The following is a 19,139-nucleotide window of genomic DNA, read 5'->3' on the forward strand; positions in this document are numbered from 1 at the left end:
CGCATTACTTATTAATACAGCAAACGGAAGCCAACTGGTTCTGATTTCAGTGGATAATAGAAGCATTGTACCATGTCCCAGAGGAAGTTGGCCAGCCAGTAAACAAGTGGACTGACTCCACTGACAAACTGCAGATGTTTGGCCTGTGTGACCCTCTCCTGGATGAGATAGAGGATGAAACTGGCCGGGACAAATGACATTGCGAATATGACACAGATGGCCACCACTGCATCCACTGAGGTGGTCAGGCTGCGGTGAAAGGTGGAGAAATTAGTAGAAAAATCTTGACACTCTCGAGAGAAAAATAGATCAGATCAAACAAAAACTGCACATCATAGTTTCCCAGCTTGAATTGTAAATGTGATGAGGACTACATGGCTGCTGCTCACTCACACTGTGATCTCAGAGAGCTGTTCTCTGGTGAGGTTCAGCGGGTGGTTGATAGCAGTGATTCCATATTCGTCCAGGTTCGCTCCTTTGGCCAAGTTGGCGCGGAGGATTGCGTTGTTAGCCACATTCATGAACGATACCATAGCATGCCAGCCCTTGTTGTTGTACCACACCTGTGAAGAGACAAAGAATGATAGACTTTGGTGGTATAATAATGAAATGTATGTATGTGGTTTGTGTACAGTCTATTCTACTGTGTTATACAATGAGGCAAGTTGGTCACAGCGCTATAAGTATCATTCGGACGATGAAGCCTGAGTGGACTGACCTTGACATTGTTTTGAGTTTCCATGTATCTGAGGAATGTCCCAATGTCCTTCAGTGTTTGTTTGGAGTGTTTGCCCTTTAGAAAGGAGAAAGAAGTCACAGAGGAGCTGAACACAAAAATCAATAGTGCGCATAAACATGAACAAACATGTAATATGGAGAGAGTTTTGCAGTCGTACCCCAGTAACATTGAGCAGCCGTCCCAGCTGAGCTGCCACATCCTGGATGGTTTTTGGCTGCAGCCCTAAAACTGGAAGCTCCCCTCCCACTGATATGCCCCCATACCTGGACACCACAGGGTCAATTAGTGCTTACAATTTCACTGCATCTCCAGCTATTGTAGGCCATGTTGTAGTAAACCATGAACACCACCGGAGGGAGAACTGCACCACTATACAAATACAGCCATCCATGTAAATAAGGACATTAACTAAGGACACAGAGTTTTGACATTACCTTTGCTCATTCACCCAATATTTGCTTTTCAGGCTGAAAAGAGATTATACAGAGAGGTTATTCTTAGACGCATACCACTTTACTGTCTATTTTGAAACTACAGTAAAAAAAAAGATAACATAACACTGCATTGAGAATATGTTTTTTTGTAAAAGTCCATACGTATACATTTTGTAACCATACCTCGTTCTGATGAGGCTGGGGTAAGTCTTCACCAGGTAGTCCGAGATGTTCCTGCCTGTTAGGTCCATGAGAACATCTCCTGTTGACTGGATCCTCTGATGGACAAAATAACACAAACATATATTCATGACTCATACTTAGTATCTGCTCCTCATTTTCAAGTGAGTGTCATTGACCCAACCACCTACCTGTGGAGGTGGCAGTCCTCCAGCACCGTCAGGGCACACCGGCAGCATGGTGAGTTTCTTGGGTGTGCTGCACTGACAGTCTGGTGACGGCCTGAGTGAGTTCCATTCTGGACCAGCCAGCATGTCTATCAGAGCAGGGTTAACCAGGCGCATCTCCCACTCTGTGGTGATGTTGTTACATGGAAAATCTCTGTCAGTAAGAAAATGTGATAATCAATAAAAGAGCACAATGTAGTGTCCAGAGAAAAAATAGACCTATAACTGTGGAAGTAACTCACTCCAGTGGTTCATCCACCATGCAGCGAGTCCCAAAACCAGGCTTGTCCAGCAACACCTCAGCAAAATATCTCATCTGAGCATCCATGGGACGCTCATTACTGAAGTAAACAAAATGATGAAGATGGAAACAAAGTCAATAAGTCTTACCAATTTATACTTAAAGTCGTTTTAGCTGCTAAATAACTATTAGGTTATCTTGTTTATGCTCACCTAAAGAAGGTGTACTGTCGTCCATACATCCAGGGACTGAGTGTTAGACTCGGATATTCTCCGAAAGGTGGAACAATCAGTGTAAATGTCAGTGCCAGGAAAATAAAACTGGCTGGCAGCACAATCTACCAGAAACAGAGACATAAGAGATATTGTTTTTTAAACCAGGGTAAAATCTGTCCAATGATGAACTATGTAGGGTAAAACATCCAAGTTGTTTGTTGTGTCAGCTTTGCTATTGAATCAAAAACACCAATAAGTCAAATTTGTTCTCAAATAAAATGCGACAAATGTTAATCGGTGTGTATAGGATGTGAGGATTATGCACCTGGGCAAAGAAGTCTTTATAGGATCGGGTGGCGTGATGCAGCCTCTTGATCAGCAGAGCAAAGAACTGTTTGATGATCAGACACAGACCTCTGACCTGGTAAGACCCTCTGCCTGCACCACCGTCTGGAACATCACACGGGCCTTGACCGCTGCTTTTCAAAGCTCCATCTGTGTCAGGAATACAGAGTTATGGTTACATTGCAGAGCCTGAATTGCACAGGTGTGTCGGCTACAATGAAGAGGCCAAGCAGGCAAGCAAAGCATGCTCTGTTTTCTGTGGAAAGTGACCAACAAGTAATGGACTGTGCATATCGAGGTTTGCTCTAATGTCCGATGGGCATATAATTTAATCAGTGGCAGCCGCTGATGAATATATGTTAATAATACTTCATACAAGCTGAAGCTCTGTGCAAAATAAACTGTTGTCAGGAAAATGTTTGCCAAAAGCAGTTTTTAGCACATAAAAAGAATGTAAAGCGCCTTTAACATGGGAAATCCATGTTCTCCCCTCAGCAAAAGCAAAGTCTCCTGAGCTACAAGCCACTGTCACCTTGTGGCTCCATGTCAACAGCCACTCTGTTCAATCCACAGAGACTAGCTCGAGAAATCTGCTGCAATGATCTCTTGTCTGGGTGAGTCAGAGAGTGGGATACAGAGCACACAACTCACATGAGGGGAAGACAGGGAAAAACAGAGATATGGCAACATCATTCATCAATTTCCTTTTATTCTTTATTCTTCTTGTGCTATTTATTTATATTTTTTTACCTTGATTGCACTTCCTGTTAGTTGCATTCCCATCGGCAGTGACCTTCAGGAAGATCTAAAAAAAAGAAAAAAGAAGAGAGAATCAGATTGCTCCTTTTAACAAAGATGTATGAAAGAGAGCATAATAACATAAAAGTGAATGTGAAAGTGAGGCATTGACTGTATGACAGATCACCCCACTCTCAATGTTTTCTTTTTCAAATTGCTGAAAAGCATTGCAAATGTGCATTTGCACTTCAATAACTACATGAATCTCTCACACGGGGCGCCGACTGTCAGATTGATCTATTGTCTCATATTTTTTTTTTTTTTTTTTTTTTTTTTAAAGTGCTATGATCACAATCTAAATGTATTTGTGCAAATGAATTCCATGCACCTCCTCCAGTGATGTGTCAGAGACACCAAAGCTGCTAAGGCCGATGTCCACCAGGGTTTCCTCCAGCTCCCTGAAGAGGCTGGCATAGGCTCTGGGCTGGAAATTACGGTTCGGGAGCAGGTAGGTCAGCTCCTGTCCAATGGCCTCGATTAGACGAGCCTGCGGCACGTGATGATGGACCAAGGTTGTGATTCTCTCCATGTTACCTGAAGATAACAAAAGTTGTGCTTTTTATATTTATATTCTCTTATAACTCCTTTTTTTTCCTCACCTGTGAAATTTGACCCATTGACAGAAACTCTACTGTCTTGGCTGAATTGTATTACAATCAGCTGTTGTGTGCGTTGTCAAAGGTTCTGTCATATTATCGTGCCCTTCATCCAACACCTTATTTTATTCTTAAACGCATAAGGGAGGCATTTGTCTTCAGAAATACAGAAGGTGCACAGCAGCTGGCAGACTGCAGTGATTACAGGGTGTTTCTGGGTGTGTGAACAGCAGGTGCAGAAAGTCGACCAACAACAATCCACTGGAATGTCCGTGTATTCATCAACGTGACAGAGAGATATTGAGGCATTGTATTCCTAATTTTGATGTTGAATGAAAAACTGGTTTGATGAGCGTGTTAATAGACATAACACGGGATTAATGGTGACCTTACCATCCATCTGAGCCTGGCTCTCCTCCATGTTCACTTTAAACTTCGAGCATTTGGAGCATTTGCAGGAGCAATCCTCTGTGCAGTCGCAGTTAGTCTGGAAGAGAAAATGGCAACTTTTTCTCCTGCAAGCGTTTTCGCAAAGACTTATTTAAACACAGGTTACACTGTTGATCACTCAGTGTGATGTGAAAAGTATTCTATGATCATCTATTTCCTAAGATATACCAACTTCATTAGGGATGCATTATAGTTAATGTGTCAAACTCAAGGCCTCAAGGCCACATCTGGCTTGCCTTACAATTGTATTCAGCTCACAAGATAATAATGTTATGTCTTTCTTGTTCCTGCATTGACACACTTATTATGTATTTACAGTACCACACATAAAGTTAACTTGCCTGTAAAATAAATAAACAAATTAAATGTGGACTTCATGTTGTTCAGTTCAGCTGATGTGAATATATATATTTTTCTTTTTTTTTTTTAAACATTAATTGTATTCACTTAACATCTTTAATGTCATGTTTGATTTGTTTCTATATTTAATCTATAAGTTTACTTTGTTCTGAATTTTGTCTTATATGGCCCTTAAATTTGTTTTCATTTTTGACTACTCAGCTAATTTATCATCATTATTATTAGTAGAAGCATTAGTAGAAATATAGGTCATATCAATAATAACGATAACCACAAATTATTCACAATTTTGATCCCGTCTTAACATTTTAAATGCATACAAATGTTAATTATTCCAGTTGCTCACATTGGGAGTGTTGTGTTTCATTCGCCGTACAAGAGTCAGGTAGAAACCAGCACCAAAACAGTTCTTGAGGAAGATCGGGGAACCGCAGCAGAAGAGGCGACCCTGTGAGATGATCGCCACCCGGTCACTCAGCAGGTCAGCCTCGTCCATGTGGTGGGTGGACATTATCACTGTACGTCCTGCAAAACCAGGGACAGAGCAGCACAATGAGGCAATCAAACTATTTAACTGCTCTGTTATGTAAACAGTAATTACCAACAAAACAGATAATGATGTCATGAATTTTAATAAGTCAATAAAATGTTCTGTCACCAGAAGAGTGGCATTTGATGGAAGGAAGTAAAAATTGAAAAATTGTTGAAATTAGTTTTTTACTTCACATTACTGCTGTTGTACGTCATAGGAGCTCTATACCCTCCTCTAGCCAGCAGGAGTCAGTGTTACCTGCACGATATTTCAGAAGCAGGTCCCAAATGGAGCGTCTGGAGTAGGGGTCAACCCCTGACGTGGGTTCATCCAGGATCACCACCTTAGCCCCACCAACAAACGCCAAGGCAACTGACAGCTTCCTCTGCATTCCTCCTGCATAAGCAAACCATACAGTACTCGTAATGCGAGGTTGTGCGTTTATGTGTGTGAGCCCAGTTTGCGTTACTGCATTTGTGCGTATATATGTGCATCCAGACAAACCTGAAAGGTTCTGGGTCAGTTCATCTCTCTTGTGAGGAAGACCCAGATCCTGCAGCATGTTTTCCACCTCCTCCTCTGCCTCCGCGATTGGACGGCCTTTCAGCAGTGAGTAGAAGAGGATGTGCTCTGCCACAGTCATACTGACACAGGCAGAAGAAATAAGCCTGTTACAAACTTATATAGCATTCAGAGGTAATGTGCTTATTTATTACACGGCTTGTTTTTCCTTTATATACAGTATTCAGTCTAAATGTGAGAGGAGTTACTTACTGCTGAAAAAGGATGTTGTGTTGAGGACACATTCCTAGAGACAAGCGGATGGCATTCATGTCTGTGCGGATGTCTTTACCATAGATGGTGGCTGTCCCTGAGGTGGGAGGGAACATACCAGTCAAAATAGACCTGGGGGGAAAAGAGACAGAATGAGAAACAAGCAGAGATAAGGAGACGTACAGTTTTTCACATTGTCAGCATTCGGCTTATTAGTGTGTAGAGACTTCATGTTTGTGCATCATCGGTTTGACATACATGGTGGTGGTCTTCCCAGCCCCATTGTGGCCCAAAAAGGCAGTAATCTGGCTCTCATAAAAGCTGATGCTGAGGCCATCCACTGCTGGTCTGGGGCTACTGCCAAACACCTTGACGAGGTCCTGGATACAAACACCCTTCATCAGGTCAGCTGGCTCTGCCTCAAAGAACAGCTGGCCTGCACACAACAAAGACAACCACATTCAGAGTGTCTTACTAATTTGCCTGGCCTAAGAGTACATTTGAGGACTGTGTTAAAAGCAAAACAAAAAACATCACAGAAGACGTGCCTGTCAAATAAACAAAGAAACAGAGAGATTATTAATAAACCAGAATGCAACAAAACTCCTCATATCTTTTCAAGAAGTAACAAAGGTGTCATTTTAGTCCCTGGATGTGAATGAAAGAGGCAGGATAGATGTGATCTCAGGGGTTTGGAATGCAAAGAGAAAAAGCTTCCATCACTTATTAACTAAGCAAACTGAGAAGCAACTGAGAGGCTAAAGCTGTGTATGTTCACATACTGTATGTCAGTAAATGCAAATACACACAAGGACATTGAGTTCCCACACAACGAAACTGAGAATGTGACGGCAAACACCTTCACTGTGCAATTATGTTTTTTCATAGAAAAACAAAAACCAAATAAGATAAAATACCATTTTTCTCCTGCGTCTCATCAGCCAGACTCTCCTTCCCCAGTCTCTCCCTCTGATCCTGATGTTCACATGAAGCAGTCTCCTCCAGAGTTTTGGGGTTCTCCTGTTCTTGGTCATCCTCGTCTTCTTTTTTCTGCTCCTCTCCTTGCTTCTGGTTTGCCAGGTTATCAAAACTTTTTTTATCCAATTCAAGTCCATCGCCTTTGAAGAAAAATAAATACATATTTATTTGAGCTCTGTATTTTAGACATAAACAAGATGTCATTGTAGGATGATTCACGAGGTAAGTTACAGTCTTACTTGAGGCAGGAGCCACAGTGTTGAACCAGTAACAGGGCAAGAAGGGGAAGTAAAACGGTTGGCTAATCCCATATTGTCCTGTGAGGTAAATAAAAAAAGAATACCAGCGCTGTTATCTGTAAAAAATAATATGGCTACATACTGCACACTAAGAATAATTGGAATCAAAACTATCTCACTGACCAGGGAAGACATTGTCAAGGTACCAGGCCAGCACAGCATAAAGCACAGTGTCCAGGCCCATCATGCAAATGGAAGTGAGGAAGGAGAACTCGTCCCCCTCCAGAGGACTGGTCTGGATGTTGTCCCACTGTAGACCAAGACCCTGCTCTTCGTACCGTGACAGGTACTCTGTCCCAAAACCAAATGCCACCTGGGACACCAAACTCTGCGGGAAGAGGCAGGAGAGGCATTCAAGAGTGATGGGAGGTAGACTTAAAATATTTAAATCATCGTCACCATGTCTTATTTTAATGCCTTTTATATTCCTGTTACACCCACCACCAGGATCTTCATGTCCTTGGTGATGCGATCCTGCCATGCGAAGAAGAATATGTGCGGGAGGTAAAGGGCAAAGTAAACAATGCCACAGCAGGCTGCTGCCAGGTTGGCCTGGTTGAAGAAGACGCTGAGGAGGAAGCACTGCATGATGGTAGCCATGGTGAAGGTCAGAAGAAAGAGGAAGAGGATGACTGGATTGCTGTAGTTCAGCACCCGTCCTCCCTGTTGACCATAGTGAAACACAGAGAGACATGTATTAAGAATAGAGAACAATGAAACTTGCTTTTCCTGCATTTTAACTTCATCTTTATTAATGAGTTAGGTCTACAGCAGTCTACATTTGCAAAAACACTATTAGTAGAGAAGTAGAAGACAACAGAAAGTATTAAACTATAAAAATGTACAACTACCTTAATATCAGTCCAATCTGACTATATGCTATGACTGATACAGGAGCCATGTGTTACGTGTAATAAGTTGATAAATGTATATTTCTTTACTGTATTTACATCTTTTCTGTTGTGCTCTTCGTGTTATTTTACTCTCAACTACACAGTCTAACTAGGAGAGTCACCTTTTTAGCATTTATTCGTTGGTAAAAAATAATCATGTTTGGAAGGAAAGGAGAATTCAAAGGTATTTTTCACATTTTAACCACTAGAGGTCAAAATCCCCTCACCTTATTATCTTGAAGGAAGTGGTGACTTTTCAAATGTGTAATTGTTTATTATTGACCACCTCATTCCTTTGAGGCCACTGTGAGTATTCCCATGATGTCATTGTACACAGTTATTTCATTAATGATTAACAGGCGCAAGTATGCAATCAGTGAGTCACTATCATTTATTATTTAACAGATCTGATAAAGATATCTTGACATTTATAACTCGGATGGTTAACATAATCACTGACACTGCATTAACCATTAAAGATGTTGATTACGGTCTGAAATCTAAAAATAGCAACTACTTGCCACTACAGTGAAAAGCCGAGCATTCACTGTTCATGAGAAATTTGCTAACAATAAGGAGGGTAACACTTAACATTACAATATGTCAACATAATGTTTATAATTTTGCAATTCATAACAAGGTAAAAATGTGTGCAGGACATGAATTTAAACTTTGTAATGTGGTAATTATCAATTTTGATTCACATTTTCTTTTATGTGAAGGTATAAGACTGGTGGTATGCTATTGTAATTATAATTACCAAACAATTACCTGCATATTACTTTGAAGATCACATGGTGTTTCTAAAATATTAACTCCTTAATTCCATACTATTACCATCATTATTTCTTATTTGGAAATTGCATTAGAAATGAGGAGGAGGAAGCAACATAGTATTAACATCAACACTAGATCTATAGACCTTGATATAAACTACATTATCAGACTACATAGAAACTTGGTACAAGTTCCTCACCATGATGATGGCAGTGAGGAGAGCAGTGCTAGTGCCCATCATGATGAAGCTGTCAATAAACCAGGTGGACCAGATGACACCGTTGGTGACCCCCGTGACCTTCAGGGTCTCCTTCAGACGGAGCTCCTTCTCTAAAACGATACTCTTGACAATCATGGACACAGAGTAGACCCAGGCCAGTACCATGAAGATGGGGAAACAGCGGTTCAGTGTCAGCATGAAGCTGGAAGGAGGAAGGGGGATAGGAAATAAAATGGGGGACTGATGAACTCAGAACTTACAACCAATAGACAGTAAGTCATTAAAGGTAAATCATTACTACAACTTTCAAATTTGTAATAAAAATAAAACTAAAAATGTTGCTTTTCACTCACAGATCATCCACATAACAAGGGTAGGGCATCTGCTGGAGATAAACACCCAGTGGCCACTCCTTTCCTGTCTGAGTCTTGATGATTGCATGCTCTACTATGTCCTGAAGGTAAGCAAATCCACCCCACACATAGCGGAGATCATCCATGGGATCAGCTCTAGGGCCAGGGTCCCAATACCTGTGCAACACATACATATTTAGCATCAAAGCCTATCATCATTATGCTAAACCTATTATTTCCACTTGACTTCAGTGCTAACCTGTCTTTGACCTTATTGGTGCGCTCCACTGCATCGATATCCATTCGGATTTTGAACTTAACATGAGGCGGGGCACTGGTAGTCCAAGGGTACATATTGACAAAGACGAGGCCTGCCCAGAACTTTCTGTCGTCCAACATGTCCAAAGCCCGATAAGTGACAGTATCCTCATCAGGCAGAGGCACAAACTTGTCCAGGACCACACACTGGACGAGGGAGAATATGAAGAATAAAAATCACTTTTGATAATTTGCATGAACAATTGAAAACGGTAGCTATACATGATGTCTTATAGTTTTCAAAGAATCTTGAAATCCGATTCAACTTTCTGAACCTTGGTGTGAACAACTAATACAACAAGTCCAAGTCCAAGTTAGCAGGTTTGTCAGGCTGCACACCTGTGCTTTTTGAAAAAGTAGTGTAAATGCTTAAGTTAAGCACTTATACAGTAATGTTTCCCATCGTACTTTTTCTTCTTAACATGCATACATTTGCTCATAAGTGTTAAATTGATAAATGCTTAAACTTTGGTGGAACTGGAATCTTGATATGGCGATTGTGCTAGATTAAAACTTCACAGTATGATTCACCCTCTACATGAAAGATCAGATCAGAGTGGCATTTTAAATTCGGGAACTCAGAAAATGTTTGTGTTTTTAGTAAGAGCATGCCAGAAATTCCTCCTCTTAATGTTTAGTCTTACCATTCACATAGATAAGTAATTTGCTGTGACATTTTGTGCAATGGCTGTCTATTCCCTGAAAAGCATGTCTGATATAGCCATTCACTGTGGGCTAATGCAAATAGGGAGGGCTCTGATTGAAGAGGAAACACACAAAAACAACTATCACAAAGCTCTCAAAGAGCACACATACCCGCCCCAAACCCTATCCTACACACATACACGCACCTACACATGCAAAAAACATGCCCTGCAAACAATGGCATGCAATGAAAATACAGTAGACTAATGATTCAAAGGCCGTCACATTAATTCATCCAAGCATTTACTGCGGCCCCCCCTGTGCTGTGAGATACGCATGCATGCCACCAACATGCGGCCAACCAGCCATCGAGCCCACGGTCATTGTTGCTGCTCTATAAAGGATGGTGGATGGAGTGGCAGCTGTATCTAATCGGCCTCAATCGTTCCCACTCTCTCTGTCACACTCAAGTGCTGTAAGCTTCAACGGGGACAAAAACAAAGAGCACCAACCATCCACCCAGCCATGCCCCCAGGTGCCCCCCCATGTCACCCCCCAGGGCGATAGGCCTCTCATCCAGATTAGACTCCGCAGGGGAAAGAGTGATTTTAACTTTGTTCCAAATAAACTGGCCCACCTTAAATGTGGAAGGATTCACTAAAGAAGGTATGTGATTTTTTTTTTGTTCACCTTTCTTTAAGCCTCCCCTCCTTCAGCTGTAAACAAAAGAGACTTGACAACTGGTGTGTATCTTTGGCTCTCTCCCACCTGGGTAGACATCCATGTCCTTGGGCAGGAAGACAAATTGCAGAGAGCAGCTTGTGTAAACTCTCACATCACTTTTAGAGCACTGAGCTGACAGTGGTATCGAAAAACAAGTGACAATTCCTGTGCCTAAATGGATTATTTCATGAATAGGCCTGCCCTAAAATTCAACTTTCGAGGTGGACTGAAAAGTGGAAAAACAATCTGCATTCTTCCTTTAAGAATCTGTCAGGGGTGAGGATTAAAGAGTTAGCAAAAAAAGGATCTGGACACCTTGTTTTTGTCAGGAAATTTAGAGCCCTCTTTGACTTGTCAGTCAAATTTTGCACATTTTGTATTGTTGCATACCAATAGTCATTATACCATGACCACTGGCCTGGCCTGTTCACATTAGGCTGATTGGAACCATGAGTGCATGCCAAATATTGAGGGTACCATCTGCAGCTTTCGAAGAAATCCACATTCATCAAACCCAGTATGATTCCAGAAACCAGCTTGACGAACACAATGCGCTGCTCTGTTTCCACGTGATTGCCTAATTGGATAATTGCTTGAAAAGTTAGTTGAAAATATGTTCCCCAAAAACTACCCAGCAACTCTACAAGTCCAGCCAGTATTCAAGGTATTTGAGAGACACATATTTCTCAGGCCTACATAAACAAAACATTTTCAAATATTCCAACTTACATCCCCATATTGGTTGAGCATCCGGATGACTCTGTCAGTGAGGTTGAAGATGTTTCGCCAGTCAAAATCAGGCAAGTCTTCTGGACGGTCCTCTGGAGGGCCGTTGTACAGGAAGTTGAGTATGTGTTTGGAGGAGAACGGTGCATCCTCTAGATTCCTGTCAATAAAATCCATCACCGATGGATTACAAATGGTGTCCTGGAACAAAGGGATGTGGACAAATAACCTTTATTAACCTTTATTTCTTCTTTGTTTTTCTTTTCTCATTTTAACCACAACTGAAGTGATTTAAATGCTGTGATATTGTATTGAATTGTATCTTTGGTTCTCTGCCCTGTCCGGCAAAAAAAAAACAAATTCTAAATCTACTTTGTTGTCCTACCCGAATCATTTTGACTTGGATTCCATCTTGGAAAAAAGCCCAGATCTGAGGAGCCACTTCCTCCCAGGCCTTCCCCATTGTCCTTAGCCTCTCCAGCTCCTCAAATGTAGTGTTAGCCTGCAGGACAGAGGGTGTGTGTGTGTGTGTGTTATATGTGTGTTTGTACGTGCATGTGTGTGAGTAGATGTTATTTTGAAAGGTTGGTGTATCAGTAAAAACACAGGATATTATTATCAAAACACACACATAACTATTCTCACAAATATCCACAGTTGAAAAATAATTAACTTTTTAATTCTATTCACGCGGAAGAAATTCCCACCAAATTCCCAAACATATACATGAGCACATGTGTACACATTCTCAAACTCACACTGTCACAGCACTCCTAATCTCCTGCTACATACCATTCCCACATCAAACTCTCTGTGAAAACAGGCCTTTTGAAAAGACAACATGCACATTCTCACACAAAGAATTCCCGCGGGCCCGTTCAGATAAGTGGCAACTGTGCAACAAATGCACTCTGTGCCAAATCGTCAAATATTTACCGCACGCTTATCGTTAAAACCCTGGCTGTGTGTGGGTACAGTGCTTTGCATGGCAAATACCAATCACTTGTTATTTCAGTATTCGGCCATGTGCAGTGGGGGATGAAAGCGCTCAAGAGTACACCCAATTAAACTCCTCTTGTGTGTGTCTGATTTTGGGTGACAATGGGGACAATGGAGCCCGGGTGATAATGGAGGCCGTTGGTGACAACTGGCCGAACGCATTCAGTCTGCCCAGTGAATCTCAGTCAGGTTCCCACAAGTGAGCACTTCCTCATTCCCTAGGGCAGTTCAAAATAGTAAGGGGTGGGGGTGGGGGTTGTCCTAAGGGGGCAGTCAAAGGAAATTGTAGCTGGTTGTAGGATGTTCTTTGCATAAACATGTACAGTGTTTTAAGAAATATAGTCAATTGTTTGGCGCAACAAGTAATACCCCACTTGCATAATCTGCTAAATATATAAATACTGTTGTGCCATGACATCCAATTTAGCATCGATGTTAGGAGGAGCTGGAAAAGCTGGGTTGCAAAAAGTGTAAAAAGTGTCATTCATCGAACCAGCAAAGTCAAAGATACTCGCTTGTACACCACCAGGCAAACCTGAACACCAGGCAAATCTAACATTTTAACAAGAGAAGCACTCAAAGCTCAAACCAATATATCACCACTACAATAAGGCTGCACAATCAATTGCTCTCTAACAAATCTCTCACAATACGACTCAGTACAAATTAAAAATAAAAAACACACTGCACTTATTCAAAATGTGTCAAAACAGCACGAGGTGAACTACAGCAGTGCTGCAGAAAACTCAATGGAGCCAAAATATATGATATTTATGTAATTTCATGAAATTGACAGTTAAGAGGTAACAATGATGAATCAACAGAATCAGTGGTCATATTGCAAATGCCATATCTGAGTTTTTTTCAGTCAGAAAATCAGTCCTGCACAGACATAAATTAGTTGTAAGTCTGCCAGCTCAAATTTGACTAGCTCAAGCTTTGTAAGAGGTCATAATATGACATTATGTGTTTAAATCCTGGACAACAGCACAAAGTAGAATGTTCAGTTTAAATATAGGCATTTTTTTATTTACTATGTTGGGTGTATTAAAGTGTATCATACAATGACCACATTTGCCATAATTACCATAGATACCAAATTTAGCTGCAGTGAAATACTTTCAACCTTGATGCTTTTAGGGAAATCGAAATAGTATGTTGTGTGATAACATCCTTTCCCCCCCAGCATTTGTGGTGGGACAAGGAAGCGTTCAAATGACAACATGTTTAAAGCCACAATGCATCACTTAGTGTTTCGCATGCAATGCACTGACGCATGACAGAGTTCAAAGGAAGCAGACAAGTGGCCTATAGAGGTCATATTTTCAGTCTTGTAAAGTAATGGATTAACCCCTTGCTCATTACTGTCTTGGAGTAATTAAGATCCAAATCTAAGAGAAGGGGAAAACAAAGAGGGCATAAAAGGTTCGGGAAGTAGGAAACACAAGTGTGTGTCTCTTTGTGAGCGTGATCAAACATCTCAAAAGGACAGGACCCGGCTGCTTACATAACCTTGAAAAAGCCATGGCGCCAGTAGACTGTGTGATAGCCACCACAGCCGATCAGCTTGTGTTCTTCCATTGCAAAGAAGCCATCCATGACTGGTGCCCCCCTGAAGGGCTTTGACCAACAAGCGTCGACATCTAGATACAAAAGGCTGAACATGACATGAGGAAAGCTGATCCTCTTTTGAGGGAAAATGCATTGTTCACTGCAGAAGCCTTGGAGCAAACCAGAGATAAGGATATTATAGATTTGTGAAAATTGTGGTTATCTCTGATTTTTTTGTGTTAATTTCTATTATTGGTTGTACGCTTTGTAGCTAGCTTGTGATTCCCACTATCTAAAACATATTAAAACCATGTTATACCAGATTGTGCAGCTTACATTTTGTATGATCTGTCTGACAGCCGGTGATTCTGGAGTGTAGAGTATCTGACCCATCAGCATAGGCTTTACGGAGTTCCACACAATCCTAGTGGCAGGGTTGGACTCCAGTTCTCTCATCAGGTCATTGCAGAAAGGAGCTGGAGGGAAAGATTTAACATTGTACAATGCACTGTTTCTCTTACTGTTACTGCATTACTTTAAAGTCAAGGAAAGGTCAAAAGTGTTCACTGCAGAAGGCTTGGAGCAACCCAGAGATAAGGAAGTTGTTGGAAATGGTGTTTTTTCTGTGATTTCTTCCTTGTTCATTTTATTAAGGTTGTATGATTGTTCCACCTTCCTCTTTTCGCTCAATAAAAAACACTGAATCCTTGAATCATTTATGTTCCAAAACATTGGGGAAACCCTGCAGTTGTCATTGATTTTGAAACAAAGATAAAATAAATTACCAGGTATCCAGATAGCCTACCTTGTTATTAAATGTAGGTAATTAGCAGTAAATAGTAGGTAAATAACAAAAAATAACAGTATCTAGCTCTCATAAAACACAAAAAGAAGTCAAGAAACACAACAAGTCAAGAAAAGGTCAAAAGCGCATACACCGTATGCATGCTGATAAGAATTTGGCTACCACTTAACAGGAAAACAGAGGCAAATATTTGCCATGTTTACACAACAGTGGTGATGAACTGTGTGGTAGAAGGAATACATAAAGGAATTATGAACTGAAACAGGATCTGGACATGTCTCAAGTCCACTCACTTGTGCTGTTGTCGTACGTGTAGTGGCCCTGTGTCCTGCTGCCGCTGATACCCAGGAAGGCCTTGTAGTTATTGTCCTCATACCAGTTAAAGGAGGTGACTCTGGAGAAAGCACCCTCAGTGTAACCACACACCAGACGGGAGGCAGCGGCCATCACCTCCCTGAAGGACAGATTGTTCTGGAAGAGAGGAGTCAGGACCTGGAGAAGCTCCTTCGTGCTGTTCCTCTGGAACAACTGTGGAGAGGAAACAGGGATCATGAACAGAGACAGAGACCTTGAGATGCAACAGAAAGGGTATTTTATGTTGAAACGCTGATGTATAAATAATTGTTTTACTTGCGAATTTCCCCCATGGGGCTCAATAAAGTATCTATCTATCTATCTATCTATCTATCTATCTATCTATCTATCTATCTATCTATCTATCTATCTATCTATCTATCTATCTATCTATCTATCTATCTATCTATCAATTAAAAGCAATATTATGCTCATGACTGCCACAAATGAAAAATCTGACTGCAGCACAGACTAGAAACACTGGCAGGAATCAATGAGATAAACTCACATTTACAGGATTTTATATTTGTTATGTACAGGATTTAAAATAGGTTTTTTTAATTATATTATAAATTTACTTTCTCATCTCATGATATCATAAAAATCCTTGAATCATTTATGTCCCAAAACAGTGGGAAAATCCTGCAGTTGTCCTTTGTTTTGAAATTAAGATAAAGGAAAATACTAGATATCTAGATAACCTATCTTGTTATCAAATTGAGGTAATGTATATAGCACGTAAATAAACTCATAAAATACTCATAAAACACTGCAGTTTATCTCTCTTTCATGAGTGAGGGAAATAAAACCACTAAGTTTTGGTTGTGAAAGGCCTGTGATTCTATGCTGCCTTGTAAACTTTCAAATAGCAACCCATTTACTTCATTTATTTATCAGCTTAGGTATCTTCCAAATGGCACATTCATAGTGTATCAAATCAAGGAAAGACTGGGTGGTTTTCCCTTGTCTGTCCCAGCTATCATCAAGACAGAGACAAGTGTCTCGCCATGCCAACAGGATGTAGGTTTGTCGACCACACTGAAGTCCATGGCAACATCCACAACAAACAAACGTCTTGCCACACATCCATGTACACAGAGTGTTCAAAATACAGGTAAACCACTAATTACAACTGCACAAACAGACCTGACACTAAACAGTTAAACCCTTCACACCAATGACACCGTGGTTGCACTGATGTGGGTCCAAACAAAGAATCACATTAATGTGAGGGGAGAAAAAACACAAATAAGACAAATAAATGTATAATTCAGTCAGTGGTGTGTGTTTTTTTAATTCACGTTCATTTCTGGTGGCTTTAAGTGCTCCTGGGGGCCTCATTTGTGTTTCCATTGGGATGGTCCCATAATGATGATGTATCTATTTTAAAAAACGACTAAATGGGCCTGTTCTAGATTTATCCTTCCTCACACGCACCAAATGATAGCCCCCTGTCTGTGTTTGCGTAAAAACTCAGGCAAGAGGAAGCAACTGTTTCCTGAGGGCTAAAAATAGGCAGGTGGTGAACTTTTGAATGGAGCTGCAGTGTGAGAGTGAGTGTCTCTTACCTCGTGCAGTTTGTCTGAAGACGCAGAGATGACCCGCACCCAGAAGTGAATGTTAACGCCTTCAGAGTGGTTGTCAAGAACGAGAGGAAGCTACAGACAAACATATATTGTGTTACTGTTAATGTACAGTTTGTTTTTTTTTCAAAATGAAAATGTTGCTTTCTCCAAACTTTATTATTTCGGAAACCTCAGTCTTTAACCTCAGTCTTTAAATATAGCATGTGTGGGGGTTTTCTCAAAACTGTGGGAGGAGACATGGCAACGTTTTGGGTGGGAGAAGAACAAATCAAAGATGGCCGACATCGCGTTCGGGTCAAATTCGTGTTCGTAGACATGTTCAGGGGCGGGGTCTCATGTCACCTATGAAGTTTCATGCCGATTGGTCAATATATGGCAAAGTTATATCGCATTTCATGTTTCGCGGCGAGCCAATCGAAATTCCGAAGGGCTGCCGTGGCCACGCCCTTTTGAATCTGTGAAACATTCTGATAACATTTAATCTTGGATGGGTCTAGTACAATTTGACGCGTTTTTCCTCTTCCAAGGATAAACGCCCTCAGACACGCAAGCTCAGCTACGAAACGTGCGAAACGCCAAGATATATACGCCAAATCCAAGATGGCTGACTTCCTGTTGATTTGAGATCATGGTGTCAAGAGGATTTTTTTTGTTCATCTCGGGCCAGACAACCTTCCCACTGAATTTCGCGAAATTCGGTGCAACTAAATTCCGGCTCGCTACATAGGCGCTTGACCTGTGGGGGCACTACTGAGCCATTTTGCAGTGGTGGTTATGGTTTGTTATGGTTTGCATGGCAATTTTCGTCCGTTTTCACGCACGTTTAGGAGGTCAAATTCAAGTTTCTGTGGAGAGAAAAATAATAATAATTCCTTGAATTACAATAGGATCCTCGCACCCTTATCCAGCTGATGTTCTTGTTTTCTTTGTCACGTGTTATTCAAATATTTCAAGCCAATTATATGAACGCCTTTAAAAAATAGTATATTAGGAATAAGTGGGACGTGTGGCATGCTTTCAAGTATATTTCCCTTATATCTGCTGAGCGTTGCTTTCTCATGAGGTCCCTGCTGCTTTGTTCAGATCTTACAGCCAGCAACACAACACAATAGGCTACTTATCCAGGAAACAGCAGACAGTCAAGACACAGGATTGCCAGCGGAGACTTCCTTCCTCTGTGATATATCTTCTTATCCCAGAGTGTGTGCGAAAGACAGAGGGATCGAGTGTGTGATTTCACTGAAAGCGTTTTCCTGCCACGGCACAGGCAGGCAGACAAGACTGAGGGACAACGAGATGCCCTTGGCCTGTGGATGTGTCTGGGAGAGGACGAGGCAGAGGGCAGCAATTGTTGTCTCGTTGTGACCCGCGTTTACTCTCTGTGTACCCTGTGATTACTGGAAAAGGGGAGTGTCTCCACACTAATCGAATTACAGAAAGAGGCAAAGTGTTCCCGGCTAATGCTTGTGGGCTGTTTCACAAGTTCTCGCCTCTATTTGAAGAAGGCCGCAGGGCAGATTGTTAAATTTAATCATTTTGCTCAAACATGCCACCAAATCTGTCAAATAAGTGATGTTTTATATTGTTAGTCATTTTAACTACTCTGGAAAGGCTCCATGAAATTAAGTAATTATTTATCATTTGTTAACATGTTAATGCAGGATGGTATTTTTGAAAAATAAATAACTAATGACATCTGAAATTTTGATTGATACATTTGTATTACATAGCTCATGGATGCTTCAAGACTTAATTTACTTTAAAAGGCAATAGTATGAGAAATATTCGTCCCAGCCTACAAGTCATAGCCCATATAAAAATACCTGCAGATGTTTATACATTGTGTCTCCTGACTTTAAACATACTGTATGTCACCCACCAGGCCTGTCTCAGCCTGCTGTTTGGATCCAGATGTCAGACAAAACGTGCAGTCACACAAAATACTGACCGCAAAAACACAGCGAGGGGAATCTGCATAATATTTCTTATTTCTTACGACTTTCACCGTGTCAGTGTAACTT

The 19,139-nt window shown here is 41.1% G+C and overlaps 1 protein-coding gene across 1 annotated transcript in view; it reads right to left on the reverse strand.

Moving 5' to 3' along the window:
* Positions 1–19,139, reverse strand: part of abca4a (ATP-binding cassette, sub-family A (ABC1), member 4a) — a gene marked incomplete at both ends in the record, with an annotated part of 29,414 nt that overhangs the window by 4,919 nt on the left and 5,356 nt on the right. The window contains 31 exons of the mRNA XM_083901790.1: positions 72–249; positions 394–563; positions 719–793; positions 897–1,002; positions 1,174–1,206; positions 1,357–1,451; positions 1,545–1,734; positions 1,823–1,921; positions 2,034–2,158; positions 2,362–2,531; positions 2,914–2,991; positions 3,132–3,186; positions 3,508–3,713; positions 4,169–4,262; positions 4,932–5,110; positions 5,376–5,513; positions 5,622–5,761; positions 5,892–6,023; positions 6,150–6,327; positions 6,809–7,009; positions 7,109–7,186; positions 7,292–7,496; positions 7,610–7,831; positions 9,038–9,260; positions 9,412–9,588; positions 9,671–9,876; positions 11,827–12,024; positions 12,209–12,325; positions 14,710–14,849; positions 15,472–15,706; positions 17,101–17,190. Of these exons, the coding sequence (XP_083757916.1) occupies positions 72–249; positions 394–563; positions 719–793; positions 897–1,002; positions 1,174–1,206; positions 1,357–1,451; positions 1,545–1,734; positions 1,823–1,921; positions 2,034–2,158; positions 2,362–2,531; positions 2,914–2,991; positions 3,132–3,186; positions 3,508–3,713; positions 4,169–4,262; positions 4,932–5,110; positions 5,376–5,513; positions 5,622–5,761; positions 5,892–6,023; positions 6,150–6,327; positions 6,809–7,009; positions 7,109–7,186; positions 7,292–7,496; positions 7,610–7,831; positions 9,038–9,260; positions 9,412–9,588; positions 9,671–9,876; positions 11,827–12,024; positions 12,209–12,325; positions 14,710–14,849; positions 15,472–15,706; positions 17,101–17,190 (4,533 nt within the window). The remainder of the gene's footprint in view (positions 1–71; positions 250–393; positions 564–718; positions 794–896; positions 1,003–1,173; positions 1,207–1,356; positions 1,452–1,544; positions 1,735–1,822; positions 1,922–2,033; positions 2,159–2,361; positions 2,532–2,913; positions 2,992–3,131; positions 3,187–3,507; positions 3,714–4,168; positions 4,263–4,931; positions 5,111–5,375; positions 5,514–5,621; positions 5,762–5,891; positions 6,024–6,149; positions 6,328–6,808; positions 7,010–7,108; positions 7,187–7,291; positions 7,497–7,609; positions 7,832–9,037; positions 9,261–9,411; positions 9,589–9,670; positions 9,877–11,826; positions 12,025–12,208; positions 12,326–14,709; positions 14,850–15,471; positions 15,707–17,100; positions 17,191–19,139) is intronic.

This window comes from Microchirus variegatus, assembly GCF_963457635.1.
Source record: "Microchirus variegatus genome assembly, chromosome: 15".
Taxonomy (NCBI): domain Eukaryota; kingdom Metazoa; phylum Chordata; class Actinopteri; order Pleuronectiformes; family Soleidae; genus Microchirus; species Microchirus variegatus.